The sequence below is a fragment of the Pongo abelii genome, chromosome 4 (assembly GCF_028885655.2).
Source record: "Pongo abelii isolate AG06213 chromosome 4, NHGRI_mPonAbe1-v2.0_pri, whole genome shotgun sequence".
NCBI lineage: Eukaryota > Metazoa > Chordata > Mammalia > Primates > Hominidae > Pongo > Pongo abelii.
Genome location: NC_071989.2, coordinates 86,073,726 through 86,090,598, shown reverse-complemented (window position 1 = coordinate 86,090,598; position 16,873 = coordinate 86,073,726). Strand labels below are relative to the sequence as shown.

The following is a 16,873-nucleotide window of genomic DNA, read 5'->3' as shown; positions in this document are numbered from 1 at the left end:
TTTGGTTCCCACTTAGAAGCTGTATACACATAAATTCTCTGCTAGATGTCAGTAGGAAATTCTAAAATTGTGAAACTTGGTGTCTTGGGCTTATTGGGTCCCATGAGTGAGTGTCCCCCAAAACCTCACTGAGCAGCCCAAGGGAAAAGGCTGTGAGGCCAAGGAGCATAACCTGAGTGCAAGGTGAGCAAGGCTTGGGTTTTCCTGAGAAGGAGGCTGGGTGTGGGTTCTGTGTGGAGCGAGTCTTGTAGCCTTAATGACAACCTTCTGTTTCTGTGTTCTAGTCATGTGCTCAACCCCTCTGCTCATCAGGCAAACCCGAGTGTTCCCAATTGGAGAAGTTTAAGGTCTTCCTGTTTGTCTGAACTCCTGGCAGCGAAAACATAGACATCTGTGCATTGTCCGGCTCGTTTCCTTCCCCCCAGCCCCCTGCCCAGCCCCTCCACAGCATCTACACCATTGTATTGTTCACATTCTTCCTTATCTTGACCTTGTACTAACTGCCTGTTTATTGTAATGACTCCTCAGATAAAGTACCGCTTGGGACTTTTTTCTTTTAATTAAATGTTCGGGGTTGAGAAATTGAGAATCTAGCGAAACTGCAGTGCACAACATTTTGAAGTATATACAACATTTTGTAGTATATAAGGCTACAAGACTCGCTCCACGGCAAGACTGACTTCAGTTCCTGCTGGACTCATTACTTCTTTTTAGGGGGAAATGTTTGTTTCTCAGGCTGTGACTGTCAATGATGGCCACTGGCCTCTGTGGGCCATTGCCACCCTCATTCTGTCCTCGCCCTTGCCTTCTAGGACCATCCCCCCTCATTCTTCACCCTTGGCAGGTTATCTCTGTGGCAGGTTGTCTCTTGTCCTCTGTCTCTTTGGCAGATTTCCCCCCTTTGCCTGTCTCAGGCAGATAGCATCCCCAGGGTACATTCTGGTCCTCCCGCCTTCTACCCCCTCACTGTGGGGGAGCTCCATCCTACCCCAGGCTTTCTGTACACTGAGCTCCCAAGTCACCTGAGTGCCTAACATACTTAAAGTAGTTAAGGGTCATTCTAGTTCCTCATAAACCATTATAAAAAGTTCACAAATAATCCTGTGAGTTAAAAAGTGAATTTGAATGGGTACGAGGGGCTGTGAGAACATAAGGTGAGTTTTAATTCTTATGTTTGAAATTCGTCATACTATATAGCTAGCAGATATGCCTGGGTTAAAAAATCACTTGCCCCTTCATTTTCCATTTTTACTTGCAGAAATACACACACACACCCACACACACCACAGACACACACACGTGCACACGCCAGAAAAGGGTTATCAGCCACTTCTGTCTTGCTGAAAACATAAGCAGTGTCAGCATGGTCCAACCCTTTTGACTTCTATTAAGAAGTGTTTTTATGAGACCATCTGGGGTTATACAACAGACGCAGAAAAACTTCAACCTTTTTTTCCCCCCAACTACAACTCTCCCATTTGAACCAACCATCTGTTTACTTCCCAGATATTATATCCCTGATAAAACCTTATCTTGGTTTTCTCAAGATTTTCACCCCTCAGTCTTGCCCTACCCACATCAGGGCACTGAGTTCTCAATGACCTAGTTATGGTCTTCAGTGGCTCAGGTCTTTATTATATCTGTGTATTTCCTGATTCCAGTGTTAATAACAGTTTCCGGAGGGCGGTAAGAGTATCTTCAGGTCTCCTTCCCTGCCTTCCCTCTCCGCCCCCATTGTCCAGTACTTCAACCTTGGACAATCGGTTGTGAACAAGGTGTTGGTTCTAGAGGTGTCTGAATTGCCTTACCACTTTAGAACTTCAGTGCTTGGTTCAATAAAAGTTGGCTGTTAGTAATCACAGTGATAAACAAGTATCAGCAAATGTATATTAACATGAATTCTTTGGTTTGGGAGGTCAGCAATATGAGAGACTCCTTTTTAAAATTTTTTTTTTATTTTGAGACAGAGTCTCACTCTGTCACCTAGGCTGAAGCGCAATGCACGATCTCGGCTCACTGCAACCTCAACCTCCTGGGTTCAAGCGATTCTCCTGCCTCAGCCTCCTGAGTAGCTGAGACTACAGGTGCCCGCCACCATGCCTGGCTAAATTTTTGTTTTTTTTTAGTAGAGACAGGGTTTTGCCGTGTTGGTCAGGCTGGTCTTGAACTCCTGAGCTCAGGTGATCCACCCGCCTGGGCCTCCCTAGATTACAGCTGTGAGCCAACACACCTGGCCAGTGTGACTCCTTTTTAAGTGCTTTAGTTTTAGCTGATGTTTAATGAGTATTATTTTCAAGAAGCGTGAGGTTTAGTGAGAAGAGAGGAAAAAGCAAATATTCTAGGTTCTGGGAAAAATTATTTTTGCAGAATTGACGCAGCTTCACCTGTTACCTCAGAAATCCATCAGGTCTGTTAAGAGCCTGGGCCCTTGGTTTCCTGGGGTGGGAGTAGGGGTCGTATCTGCACCCAGCATAGGGTTATCACTCTCCTCCGCATGGCCAGCCTTAGAAGGCTGCATTTTCATTCCTGCCCATATCACAAAGGCCTAAGATGGTTCAGCACTTCCTTTTATGAATGGCCATCTCTACTAAATGGCAGATTGGAGCAAAAGTCAGGAAAATAGGAGGAGTGAAAGTGGACGTTCATTCTTGTTGTTGACACATAGCTTTATTCTCACAACCCAAGCTTACAGCCCACCTGTCAATTTAGGAAGTGCGTGGCTGACTGCCAAGTAATTTATCTTATCAGAACTTCTCACCCCTGACCTTTGCTATTGGTGATTATCATGGTAATCAGATCAGTTTTACTGAACCTTATAAAATATTGCCTTTGACAGCATGGGAGCCAAAATTTTCTTAAAAAAATTTAAATCTATCCATGGTGTTATTGATAATGCCAAATAAAATTGCAAATCACTTTAAATTAATGTCAGCTCAGTAGCTTCATCACCAGACTATTGGGTTGGAGTATTAGATTTTAAAACATCATTTGAATCATTTAGTTGATAACAAAACAAGACATTTTATTAGATCATTAATAAAAATACTCATCAGAAATTGCCCCTGGATAGATGTAAATCAGCCTTCTGGGGCCATTTATAACTGATGAGAGAATTGTACTGCTTGATTTTAATAATTCACTGAGGAATGGAGGATAAATAGCAGATGTTAATTTTATAGGACTGTTTCATACAGTTTATGTTTTGAAATGAAAGGGATATGACTTCTGACTCTTGCCTGAAGCTAAGTCACTTAAAAAGGAGTCTCCCATAGTGCTGGCTTTTCAGCTTTAGAATTCCAATTGATATGTATGTGTTGATCAGTTGGCACCTTTCTTGACATATATAAGAAAGCAAAATAGAAATCCTTTTAAAAACGGTTAAGACTTTGTATTCTGCCATGTCCTTCGGCATACAGCTCCAAATTGTTCATGATTCCAAGCATTTCACTTGTCTGAAACAGGAAGCAAAAGTATATAAGAAAGGAACGGTCGGTGATTTTTCAGAACTGAGTAAGGGTCCTTTAACAGCAGGGTCCATCTCTGCGGCCCAGGGCAGGGGGCCTCATTTGTAGCAGTTAGCCAAAAGACCGGAGCAGGGAATGCTCTACCGTATTCCCAAGAATAGAAGTCAGAGTTAGGTTCTCCCACCCCAGGAAAAAAAACATATGAGCAGAAGAGGGAGCCAGGCCAGCCCACACCCTTGGCCAGGGCCCTTGTGTAGTGCCCACGGGTGTGCTGCGGCCATGGTTGCTCAGCTCTCCATCAGCCACGGCTGTCCGTTGCCATTCCTGGTAACCTGTGGGGTCTCCCCCTCTCCCTTCCAACCAAAGACCTCCCTCTCCAGAGGAGCAGGTCTTATGGAGCCATCTGCTCTAGAAGGAGCCTCTAGTGTGGGAAAAGGTAGAAGAGGTGGTCATATGCTTGAAATGACTGACTTTTGGAGCTGAAAGTGACAGTGGTGATCTGCAAGTCCAGCGGCTTCACTTTGGGCCTGAGATATTGAAGCCAGAGTAGGCAGTGGAGCCGTGCGAGGTCACATACCCATTAGCCGAGAGCCTGGGTCGGGACCCGTGTTTTCCTGCCTGCCTGCCTAGTGGGTCTTTTTCCCTTGCTTATGACTTTGCCATTGGACAAATTTCCTTCTACAGAGAGTTAGGATGATAATAGAAGGTGCTTTTGTGGCCTTGGGGAGATAAGCAGCAGAAAAATGTTGACCAATATGATGGTAATAGTAATGATTCCTACTATGTCTTGGTACCTACAATTATACCTGGCTCTCCGTGCACAGTTCTGGTGTTCCACCCAAAAAGTGTGGCAGCGACTTTCCTTACCCCCACTTTAGAGGTGAGGAAACTGTCCTTAGAGAGGTAACATTTATTGCCCAAAGACACAGAGCTAGTTAATGCTAGAGCGTGGCTTATAGCATTGAAGCAGTTCCAGTTCTGTGTTACATCCTTTCTGCCACACAACTCCTTTTACATGGGGAAATTAGTATTTGAAGGAAAGCCTAGTTACCTACATGCCAGATGGGCTCCAGAACTGGAAGATCTAAGTGGCAAAAGGAGTGCCTGAGACACGAAGCCAGAAGTGGTCGTGTTTATGCCGGGTCAAGGGACAGGGAGGCTGGGTCCTGTTGCAGGGGCATAGTCCACATGGATGTAGTGCTGGCCATGTGCTAAGTGCTGTTCTAAGCTTGATACTTATTTTAACTTAGTTGATCCTCACAACATCCCTATTACTCCATTTTACGGACACAGGAACTGAGGAACATGGGCCCAATTTCACCTAAGGTCACTACTGAGGACCAGGGTTCAGATTAAGAGTGCCTCCAGACTGAATCATTCTTACATGCTGCCTTTCTGGATGAGCTCATTGCCCTGGAGGGGTGGAGGTGAGGGGTTTTGTCCTGTGTACCCTTCCTGAAGCCTGACAGATCCCCCCCAGAGGCAGATTCTGGCTGTTGCCAGGTTATACTGGAACCCAGAATTATCAGCCACTCACTTGTGGGGTACAGAGAAAAGGAACTGCTCTGCCACACATGGATGTCTTCTTGCGAGGCCTGTGGTGATCAGGGCTGTGAGAAATGGTTTACTGTGATGAGATCTGTCCTAACCACCTCAAAGAAGTATCTGTCAGCACCCCAGGGACATGCTCCTTTTTATCACCTAACCAAAATCCAGTCTAGTTTTTCTTCTGTGGATTCCCCCAGGCTCTCTTGCCTCGGCGTCTCTCTCTTACAGAGGGCTGTGTGGGTTCTCAGTGGTCATCTTCTCCAGCCTGGCTCATGCTGGGGAGCAAGGTAGCTGGAGCCCCTGGGAGTCCATAGCACTGGGTGTGGAATGGGACCAACTTCCTCTGTCCACCTTGCTTAGCAGCCCATACAGGTGAGCACCTGGGGAACAGGGAGTTGGGAAGCGTCTCTTATAGAAATGAACCTAAAGCCATTTCTGCCCCAGCCTTTTGCTTTGTTTTTAAGTAGCCTGGTTTCCTGACACATACTCACTGCTTCTGGGACATTCAGCTGAACTTTATCTCTGTTTACTATGCCTCGCTATTGTTAGAAGCTACAATAATAAGTCCCTCTTCCCAGAAAGAGGACACTGGGATCATATGACAAGTACGAGTTTTCAGACTTTTTAAAAGGGGTTTTTCTGTGACCATCTTGAACTTTGAGCGTGCAGTGACTTCATCTAGGCTGCAGTGAGGAACACTCATTGGGCCACCTCCTCGCAGCTGGCACATTCCTGAGTCATTACGCTGGCTCAGTCCTGCAGGCCAGGCTGCTGCCCAGAGTTGAAGGATCATTCTGTATTCGAAAGTACCTATGGCTACTGGCAGCTGCGCATGGAGCTCATGTTCCCCTGAGGAGTGTGCATCCCTTTGGAAGCTGCACTGAAGCCCATCTCTTTTCAAAGCATAATATGAATCCTAAATATTTGGAGAATTCCTCTAGTTAATAAATGGAGAAAGTATAAACCTTTCTACAGTTTTGAATGTGGCATTCTCATTAGGGAAAGTTGGAAAACGCTGGGTACCTTGATACCTGGCCTCAGGTGATCCGCCCACCTCGGCCTCCCAAAGTGTTGGGATTATAGGTGTGAGCCACTGTACCCAGCCTGTTACTTTTCTTAATTAAAACTCTCTTATTATCCTGAGAAGACACAAGACGTTCACTTTAAGACTTATGTTTTGCCCAATATCACAGAATTCATTATAAACTTGAAAAACACCTTTCACTTAAAATTCCTATAAAGCAGTGGCATTAAAAGGCAACTCCTGAAATTCAAGTTTTAATTTCATGTAAACAAACTGAAAATGCTTTCGACCCTATGGTCTGTACAGGCATAGGCATATGGCCCCAGCTTATGGCATCAGGGCTACATCAGATTTTAGTGTCTACCTTAGAGGTTGATTTGTTCAGCCCCTCCTGCCTGTCAGACAGACACACAAAGAAAGACTTGCCCCCTAAAGAGCTTTTAGATTAGGACCTATGTAGAAATAGAGGGAAAACAAACATAAAATACGCAAGTGGGCTTTAGAAGAGAAGGAATCATTTAGAAAATAGGACCAGACAAGTGGACCTTCCATCTCTGGCTATAGATGCTGATATGGTTTGGCTGTGTCCCCACCCAAATCTTATTTGAATTGTAGCTCCCATAATCCCCACGTGTCATGGGAGGGACCCAATGGGAGGTAATTGAATCATGGGGGCGAGTTTTTCCCATGCTGTTCTCATGATAGTCAATAGTCTCACGAGATCTGATGGTTTTATAAAGGGCAGTTCCTCTGCACATGCTTTCTTGCCTGCTGCCATGTAAGATGCACCTTTGCTCCTCATTCGCCTTCTGCCATGATTGTGAGGTCTCCCGAGCCGTGTGGAACTGTGAGTCCATTAAACCTCTTTCCTTTATAAATTACCCAGTTTCGGGTATGTCTTTATTAGCAGCATGACAGCAGACTAATACAGATACCTCAGGATGGGAGAGTGAAAATGGCCTCTAGAAATGAGTGCCCAGAGGTAGATTAATTGGATACAGGAGGAGTTGGAGTTGGCATCAAGAAAGAAACCTATGACTGGCCAGGATGGGTGCATTAAACAACAAACTTGACAGTGAGCATGGGGTCAAAAGAGCTCAGAGGGGGTCCCATGCCCAGAAAAAAAGAGACTTGTTCAGGTGTGTTTGGAGGGAGGGGCTGCCAGGCAGCTGAGAATGTCAATAGTTTCAAGGGGAAAAGAAGCATGTTTAAGAGGGGTCAGGTAAGAATCAGAATGCCTGAAAATCTTATAGGTCTACCTTGTAGGGTCGTTGAGATTCCCTGAGATTTGAGGTGCCCAAGGCCACCTGAGTACCTCCTAAGTGACCAGCCCAACTCTGGCGAAGAGGAGTTTGAGAGAAGCAGAAGCCTGTGTGGCCAACCATGCAGTTTTCTGAACCTGTGTCCAGGCCCCTGAGGTGTAGGTGAAGAAAGGTAACAGTAATGAATGGGGAGCCCCATTTTGCCATTCGCAAAATAGAGATTTCTGAAAACAGAAGTTAACTTTAGCGTGTGATGCAGAGACCACCCAGGACCCCAGGAAAGATGGGCTCCAAGGGCACGAGGTTCTGAGTCAGTCTGCCCTGGCTTCGGGGGCCCCAGTCCCTATCACCCTGTCATCTTGGACATCCAAACTAGCATGGCCTTTTTTAAAAATGGAGAAAAACAACTAAAAATATATTTTAATTTAGTAAATATTGTGAATGCCCAGATTATAGACATACGCATTAGAATAGACCTTTTAAAAATAGATCTTAAAAATCATCTTCAGTTGCTCCTATACATTCAAAATTGCCCTCTGTGAGAAGCCCCCAGAACAGGGTTTCTCGACATTGATGATACTGACATTTGGGGCCAGGTAATTTTTGTTTAGCAGCACCCCTGTCCACCAGATACCAGTAGCACACACCCCTGCCTCCACAGCTGTGACACCCCAAATGCCTTCAGATGTTGCCAAATGTCCCCTGCGGAGTCGGTGTGGGGACAGAATTGCCCCTAATTGGGAATCGTAGCTTCAGAGTTTTCCCAGAAGTCAGAGATGGGATGGAGAAGAGGAGTCAATCGGAAGTTGAGCCAAGGAAATTGGCAAAAGCAGGAGGTGTTGAGCATGTTTAGACTGTACCCTAAAGAATAATAGAATTGTTAGTGCATCTTAAATATAATCAAGATGTCTGTATTTCCGTAGTGAATGTGTTTTATGGGGTGGCCAGAGTGAGAGTTTCAAAACCTCCTTTGGTACATTTTTTTTTTAAGTCATGCAAGGTCCTGTACTTTTTGTGCCAACACTATCCTTCCAGTTCTGAAAGCTCCTTTTGTCTTCTGAAGAGAAGGACCTGAATGTTTGGGTAGATCATTTCATGCTGCACGAGGATTATCAGACAACAGATGAGCTGGGAGAACAGCTGGTTTCCCTACAGTCACTGGGCCCTGTGACCTGGGAGGCATCATGAGCTGTGCAGGGAACAGGTGGTCTGGCCACTGGGTCTGTCCTGACTGAGCCAGGCCACACTCCTCCTGCCTCTGCCTTCAGCCTCCCCTCCCCAATACCAAGGAACCGACCTTTTCCACGCTGCCTCACAGTGGCCTTTCTGTGAAAGGCTCTCCTGGGAGCTTGTTAGAAATGCAGATTCTGGCACCACCCGAAAAGTTTGATTCAGTGGTTGGCTGGGGACCAGGAACGTACTTTTTAAAACAGGTGGCTGTCATTCTCCTCTGGGAGATTGTCCAGGAACCCACACTTTAAGAAGCAGCACTCTGGAGGGTCTTTCCAACTCTTGGAAGGCAAAAGCACATACATTCTAATTCTCTTAATCCTCTCATCCTTGCAGAAGAAACAGGGATGGAGGCCATATTGCTGACCCTTGCAGGATTCATGTGTCTGAGGGAGATTGCAAGAATGAAAACAGAGATCGGCCAAGCATCTACCAGTCTAGCCTTTAGATGTAACTTCCAGTTTCTCTGAAATAGAGGATAGAGAACAAGTTGAAATGAAATCATGAGGAAATCGACAAATCCAGATTGTCGAGTATTTTGTAGGACAACTAGCCCAGTATCTTCAAATAGTCAATGTCAGGGGGAAAATAATGGGGATGGGGTGGAATAGGTTGGGGTGGGAAGACTATTCTTGACTAAAAGAACCTAATCAAATGCAATGCATGAGCCGTGATTGAGTCATGGTTTTAAGAAAACAGCTATTAAAAACGGGGCAGGGGTAGGGAAATTTGAGTAGGAACTAGGCTTTGGATATAAGGGGATTATTGTCCATTCTCTTGGGTGTGCTAATCTTGTTGTGGTTATATAGGAAAATGTTCTTATTTTTAGGAGGTGTATGCTAAAGTATTTAGGGGTGAAGTGTCAAAACATCTGCAACTCATTTTCAGATAGTTCAGAAAATGTGTGAATGTGTATGCTGTAGACTGATGGAACAAATATGGGAAAATGTTAACAAATGTTGAATCTGGGTGTTGGGTATGTGGGTGTTCATTGTCTCTTCTTGCCAACTTATATCTATGTTTGAAAACATTCATAAAAAAAGTTGAAAAACAACCAGCATGAGTAAGCAAGGTAGTGTTCTTCAAAACATTGTTTGTCTTGACCTCATTCTTTGGGTGTGCTGTTCCCATCAGGGTGGGGAGTGAGAGCTTTTTGATGCAGCCTTGATTGACATCCTTCAGGTTTCCCTCATTCTTTCCAGGTAGATGTGAACTTTGCTCCTGAGTTTCTGTCCGGGTGATCCAGCCGGCGGGCACTGGGTGGTTCTGGCTTCACATATACTTTCTTCCCTGCTGACAGCAGGAAGCTGCCAAAGACAGATCCAGGATCTAAGTGACAAACCCCGGCTCAGCTCTGCTGAGGACCTTCACTCTACCTTTTCAAATTAAGGCTCTGGGAAGAATCTGTACATAGGACTGACTCCCACAGTCCAGCCATTTAGAAACTCCTCTTTGCTCCCTATTCTCTGGTATTAATGTAGGTTTCTGCAGGATTCTCATTTGTCTTTTTTTTTTTTTTTAAGTGAAGAGGCTTTACTTTGCACACCGTTGTGCCAGTCATCATTTTCTGAAAATCAGAGGGCTGTCTAGATTATCCACAATCACCTGGGATGTGATAGTAAGGTCAGGTGTTGTCGAGGGGAAACGTATTTAGTGGCCCGTGGAGGAGAAGTCTTTTAGGTAGAATGGCAGCGAGGGCCTGGTTTATGAAGTGGGCTTTGTGGAAGCAGGCATTACGGTTAATAGCAATGGATGCCAGGCCAAGGAGGGCTGTGCCTCGTATCCCTGTGGTTAACAAGGTTCTGTCATGAGGATCTCTTTCCCCTTTGATACAGATGTCTCAGCAGGTACCTGTCTTTCAGTGCACCTAGCCATACTGGGACAGAGCACAAACCACTGCAGAAGCCCCCTGCTGCATTTCCAGATGGTCCCTTGTCCTGCCACCCTGAGAACTTTGCTTGCAGCCTCTGTTAGTCCTTTTTACACTGCTGATAAAGACATACCCGAGACTGGGTAATTTATAAAGAAAAAGAGGTTTAATGAACTCACAGTTCTGCATGACTGGGGAGGCCTCACAAACATGGCTGAAGGCGAAAGGCATGTCTTACATGGTGGCAGACAAGAGAGAATGAGAACTAAGTGAAAGAGATTCCCCTTATAAAACCACCAGATCTTGTGAGACTTACTCACTACCATGAGAACAGTATGGGGGAATCCACCCCCATGATTCAATTATCTTCCACCGGGCCCTTCCCATAACACGTGGGAATTATGGGAGCTACAATTCAAGATGAGATTTGGGTGGGGACACAGCTAAACCATATCACAGCCCCCAGGAAGCCTCGATTTTAGTCAGTCAGCCTTGCTTATCACGACTGTTCCTCTGATAGTTGCAGTTAGCAAACTTACTAGGGAAAACAGAGCATCTTATCCCCCTGTTGAAAACAGAAGAATGAAGCCCTCATCCCAGCCAGTCTTGTGTGGGTGTGAGAATTTGGTGCAGTGAATGAGGAAATGTTTTAGCACAAAGGAGAGGGAACTATATTATTTTAACTTAAGCATGTGGGTCCTTAAGTAATCCTGCCTTCAGATTGTTCTCAGGCATTTCGCTAAGCCCAGACATCCCATCTTCTCCTGTCCTGAACTTTTATAGCCTTTTTCTTCAGAAGCTGCAAACTAATTGCATTCCTCACTCTGAGTAGAGCTTGCTGGCCAGGGCAGTGGACACTGGAGTAGTCATTAAGACACAAGTCACCCGAGAGGTTGTAGGAGCCCTGCAGTTCTGCAAGAGGACAAATATGAATGTTCTCATTGAAAAATTACATTCAGGCAGGAGCGGTTCCACACACCTGTAATCCTAGCACTTTGGGAGGCCGAGGTGGGTGGATCACCTGAGGTCAGGAGTTTGAGACCAGCCTGGCCAACATGGTGAAACCCCATCTCTACTAAAAATACAAAAATTTAGCCAGGCATGGTCATGTGTGCTTGTAATCCCAGCTGCTCTGGATTCTGAGGCAGGAGAGGGGAGGCAGAGAGGTTGCAGTGAGCCGAGATCATGCCACTGCACTCCAGCCTGGGTGACACAGTGAGACCCCATATAAAAAAAAAAAAGAAAAATTACATTTAACAGAGAAAAGGGATGGGAAAGAGATTGTCTGTGCATAACAGTAAAATGGTTTTCTAATCAAATGGGAAGGCTTTATGGCTCTCAACAGGCTGGGCTTGCCACCTGTGGGCCCAAAGTATTTGTGAGCCTGGTGGGCACGTGCAGCCTCTCAGGAGTCCTTGTGGCTCATTTTCTTGTTCTCTTTTGGAATATCATTTTCATTACAAACAATCTCCTCTAAAGCCCTTAGTAACTTTTTTCTCAAAAGGCTTTCTATTTGGTACTATCTGGAGGAGGGAGCTGAGAATGAGTGAGTCGGAGTAGGATATACCTTCTGGCTGAATGCTAATTTATCTCCACCAGTTGGATTGACAGCTGAGTTAGGTTGTGGGGAAACAGGAAGACCAGGACTCTGCCCTTGAAGGCCGCAAGGTAAGTTTAGACATGAATGACTTCGTCCATCTCTAAGTAGCCTGTGCTTAATGTTTTGTGTATGCAGTGGCCAGGTTTCTGTAATCTACTGGGCACCTCAGTTGGATCAATAGTTCTCTGAATGGTGTCATCTATGTTACAGGAAAAGCTTCGGAGGGCTGGGAGTTGATATTTGTTGAGCACTTACTCTGCCAGGCACTGTGCTGGGTGCTTCAGTAGGTTCTTGTTCATTCCTTGCAACAATCTGGTGAGGTAGGCTACCCTTACCGGCTCAGACGAGGGAGCTCTGAGAAGTTAGACATCCATATGGTCAGTGCTGGAGCTGGCTTTGGAACCCATACCTGATGGACTCCCTTCCCTTACCCAGTGCTCGGCACAGCGCTGTGACACACGCACACACACCCTGACAATTAAGTGCGTATGTTCCTAGTAGTGCACTAGCTGTGTCCCCAAAATAGCATCTTGTATAGCAACTACCATGATATGAGGATTTTAAAATACATCATGTTTCAAGGGATGGGTAGAGTCACATGCTCACTAGGAAGTCAGCCAGCAGGCAGACAGCTGGTGCAGGGTGTAGAAACGGGCATTTTAAGCTTTGACACTGGGCTTCCTTATTTCTCCACTTCTCTTCCTCTTCAATAACTCCCTGCCTCACCCCACTCCCAACATGCCAGGGGGCTCTTTGCAGTTCTCATGGAGTTGATTTGACGTCGGTTAATGAGATCTAATCATTCAGAGCAGGGCCATGTGCCCAGATGAGAGCTGTGTGATTGTTCCTGGCCTTGGAATGGGGCAGAAAATGGGGCTGCAAACCAGCCCTGCTGGCCCCCATTTCAGGGTCCAGACTCCTCTGAAGAAGGCTTGAGCCACTGGAGCAATGTCTTCTGGTAATGAAGTCATTCCTCCTTGGAGACAGAATGAGGCCTCTGTGAAATGAGAAACAATGGGCATGTTGAGTTCCCGACCTGGGGTGAATCGAAGCTTAGGCAGAGGCACATGGGATGAATTGGGACAATTCAAGGGATGCATTCTTCATAGACAAGTTTCCATTGTCAACAAGTCCACTCATTTGTAATGACGCTTAGTTAACGGTCATTAATGTCTTTTAAAAATAATTTCCCCAAGTAAGTCATGAACTCAAGGTTTTTTTTTCCCTCTTTGAGTTTTAATTAGTGTAAATTATTTTGTCTAAAAATCACCCTGTGAAAAATGGATAAAATATAGGTATGGGAGCAATGTTTTGTTTATTCTTTTTCATGGGATTGTTTCTTATTTACCTATGAAGCAAACACACTTATGTCTCTGCTAGTAATTTAATTTCCAGGAAATAAAAGCGGGGTGTTGCTACTCTCTACTGTTAAGCAAAAGCGCTTGGTGCAAGTTTCTCAAAACTTAGCTCACCTAGTACCAAAACAGCATGCAAAAAGTCTTGCAAACTTCAAAACAAAACAAAACAAAAAATCCACTAATAGAGTTGATTGCCAGTCTTGCCTCCTTCTCTCTGGATCCCTGTGCTGTTTGACTTTTTCCAGTAAAAGATGAGGGAGCGGGAGCCCTGTCCTAAAAGGACAGTGCCCCCTGGGTTGGGAGCACGACCTGGCACTGGCCGCCTCCTTCCATAGTGCTCCCTAAAGATAAGGTTAACTGCCACATTGAGTTCTGAGTGCAGTGAGGTCAGGAAGAACTTGAAACAAATGCAGCCAGTGCAACAACCGCCTGGCATATGCTGGCCAGGCCCGGGGCTTGCTGGCAGGGTTCTGCGGGCACGGGCCGGGCTTGGACGGTGTTGCTGCGCGGCGGGAAGGCGGGGCGGGGCCTGGCGGCGCTGCTAACCGCCCTCCCTCTCCCCTAGGTGAGGCCGCAGGCAGTGCTCTGGGTCCGGGAGCGGTGTCCCCAGCATGAACGCGGCCGGCGGCGGGAGTGAATGACTGCAGCTGCGACTTCCTTCCCGGGCCGTCCGAGCCTCCTTCCCCACCGACTTTCTTGTTTCGATTAACTCCGTGGACTCCTCTTTCTTCGCCTGGAACATCAATATGTGTCATGTCATTGTCACCTGTCGCTCGATGCTCTGGACCTTGCTGAGTATTGTGGTGGCTTTTGCCGAGCTCATTGCCTTCATGAGCGCAGACTGGCTGATCGGGAAAGCGAGGAGCCGCGGCGGCGTGGAGCCGGCGGGCCCGGGCGGGGGCTCCCCGGAGTCCTACCACCCGACCCTGGGCATCTACGCCCGCTGCATCCGGAACCCAGGGGTGCAGCACTTCCAGCGGGACACGCTGTGCGGGCCCTACGCCGAGAGCTTCGGCGAGATCGCCAGCGGCTTCTGGCAGGCTACAGCTATTTTCCTGGCTGTGGGAATCTTTATTCTCTGCATGGTGGCCTTGGTGTCCGTCTTCACCATGTGTGTACAGAGCATCATGAAGAAAAGCATCTTCAACGTCTGTGGGCTGTTGCAAGGAATTGCAGGTAAGAAGGCAGGACCCCGGACACGGTGGGATGGAGGGATGGAGGGATGGAGAGCTGCCGGTGCAGCGTACTCTGGCACTGGGCATTCGCTTCCTGCCAGTTTTGGAGAAGACCACTTTCTGTCTATTCAGGTTTCCTTTGCCCCTTCCGTTCTAGGCGACGTTTGTGTGCTGCTCGCATGGGTCTCTTTCCCCTGTCTTACCCCACAGGAAGACAGGCTTGTTCTCTGGTCTTACATGGTCCTCCTCATTGCTTATTTCCTCGGGGTCTAAGTTGTTGGTTTTAGTTTGAGTAACTACTCCTGCTTTTTGTTTTTCCCATTAAATTAAAAGCATGCTCTCCACTTCAGTGCAACTCCCTGAGGAATTATGGAGAGCGTGAGTCCCACCTGCAGCAAGCACTTTATGCTAAGAGGAATGTAAGCGGGGGCGCTCATTAAGAAGCAGCAAGCCTGCTTCCCCCATCCACTCTCAGCTCCAGCCCCCAGATGATTTCAGCTTGGGTGGGGAAGACACCGGCTGGGAAGGAATTAGTATCAGCTGCTCTGTTTAGTGATGTTCTGGTTTAAATTGTCTGTCTCCTAGAGCCTGACAGAATGTTCTGTGCATTCAGATCAGAAAATGCAAGCTAACTCTTCCATTTTCTGGGAATTTCTCACTAACGAGCTTATTAGAAATGGGTGGAAAGAAAAGCATGAGCTCTTTACAGTGGTCCCAGGGAGAAGGTTGTGAGCTGCAGGAAAGCATCCACTGCTACCAGTACTTTCGTAGGCTTCCCCGCATGGGTTTGAAAGGTGGGTCCTGAACCAATGGGGTAACAATCTGTCTAGGTTTGATTCAAGGTTCTTGTTCTGGGTGACAGAAATTCCCACACACAAACACACGGCTGAGTTTGAATACATCCCCAAAGAAGTAGAGGAGTAGACTCCTTGCTTTGATATTCAGAAAACAAGTGCTTACTTTTTAACCAAGACATTCATCTAGACTCTAACAGGACAAAGTTACCCACCTACAACCCTAAATGAGGGGCACAGGTGATTCATCCCTCAGCAAATTCTAGAGCTGTGTGCACAGGATTTTTCAAAATAAAGCTATGCACTGAGCCATATGTCCAGGGCTGTAAAGCAGCAGCCCCAAACGAATTCACTCTAGCTGGCCTCATAGCAAACTCTTGAGCTCAGCAGGGCTGGCTTCCAAATAAACAGATCAAATGACAGTTTTTTCCCAAACAGCCGATAAGATAAAGTTTACTGTTCCTCAAATCTTAGGAGGTCCCTGTGTAGGTTGGAGGTGGGGGATGGGGAGTAATGGACCAAGAGAAATGACAGAGGGCCTGCTCCTTAGTTCTGATTTGCTTTCATGGGGGAATACACCATCCAGACACCAGGCCCTTTAAACTTTCTAGCCCAAAGGGACAAGTCTCAGGTCCCTCATCTTTCCATCTGCCAGGATCAGCCATACCACAAGTGACCCAGGCACTCATGGAATTTGGGAGACCAGGATTCTGTATTTCAGCATTGCTCCTCATTAGCAGTTTCACTTGAGATAAATGTACCACCCTGGGTCTCAGCGTTCTCCTTCTGAAAAATAGGGAGATTGGAAAATACGACCTTCCTTTAGATTTTTTAGGCTTAGAGTTTGATTCTGTGAAGCTCCTTGTCCCCTTTTGACTCACTTCTGAAGACGACTCTCCCCTTCAGCTTGGCATCTCACCACCCAGAAATATTAAAGGTGGGTTTCAAGATTGAGTCATCATTTTCTTGTCAGAGAAATGTCCCTGCTTTATTCTCCTTGGACACACGGTGCCTCAGGGGTGTGTGTGTGTGTGTGTGTGTTTGTGTGTGCATGTATGTATCTTAAAACTTTTGCAGAGAAGTATTACTGAAGGCTTTTGAAGAGTCAAACATGTAGCTCAAGGGAAGCCAGCACACACAAATTATTAATCCTGTTGAAGAGCCCTGGTTGACCAGAGAGAAGGATTTCTGTTTAGTTTTCCCTCGCTCTGTTATACTTGCACATCCTTGATGATTTCATGCCTTTATTATGGGCTTTATTGATTTGCTGGTATGTAGATGAGACTCCTGGTTTGTCATGTAAGAGTGCTTCTTATCCTGAGGAACTTGATGGTGATCTAACTACCTTTGAGCAAACCAGTGGCCATTTACTGGAAGGGGTGGGACATCTTGGGCCATAACACTAAACCTATCTTTGGCAGTCATTCAGAAGCAAAGCATAGGTATCCTTCAAGACTGTTTACACGCAGTTTATAATAAGGTGTTAACTGAGTGAATTCCGTGTCTGAATGTGGATTAGTCCAACATATTTTGGTACTCTGGTGTGCA

At 46.2% G+C, this 16,873-nt stretch overlaps 1 protein-coding gene across 10 annotated transcripts in view; it reads left to right on the top strand.

Moving 5' to 3' along the window:
- LHFPL2 (LHFPL tetraspan subfamily member 2) overlaps nt 1-16,873 on the top strand; it is a 157,698-nt gene that overhangs the window by 118,603 nt on the left and 22,222 nt on the right. For all 10 annotated transcript variants that reach the window (XM_009240837.4, XM_002815684.6, XM_009240838.4 and 7 more), the window contains one exon: nt 13,922-14,532. In XM_009240837.4, the coding sequence (XP_009239112.1) occupies nt 14,103-14,532 (430 nt within the window). In that variant the 5' untranslated portion in view covers nt 13,922-14,102. The remainder of the gene's footprint in view (nt 1-13,921; nt 14,533-16,873) is intronic.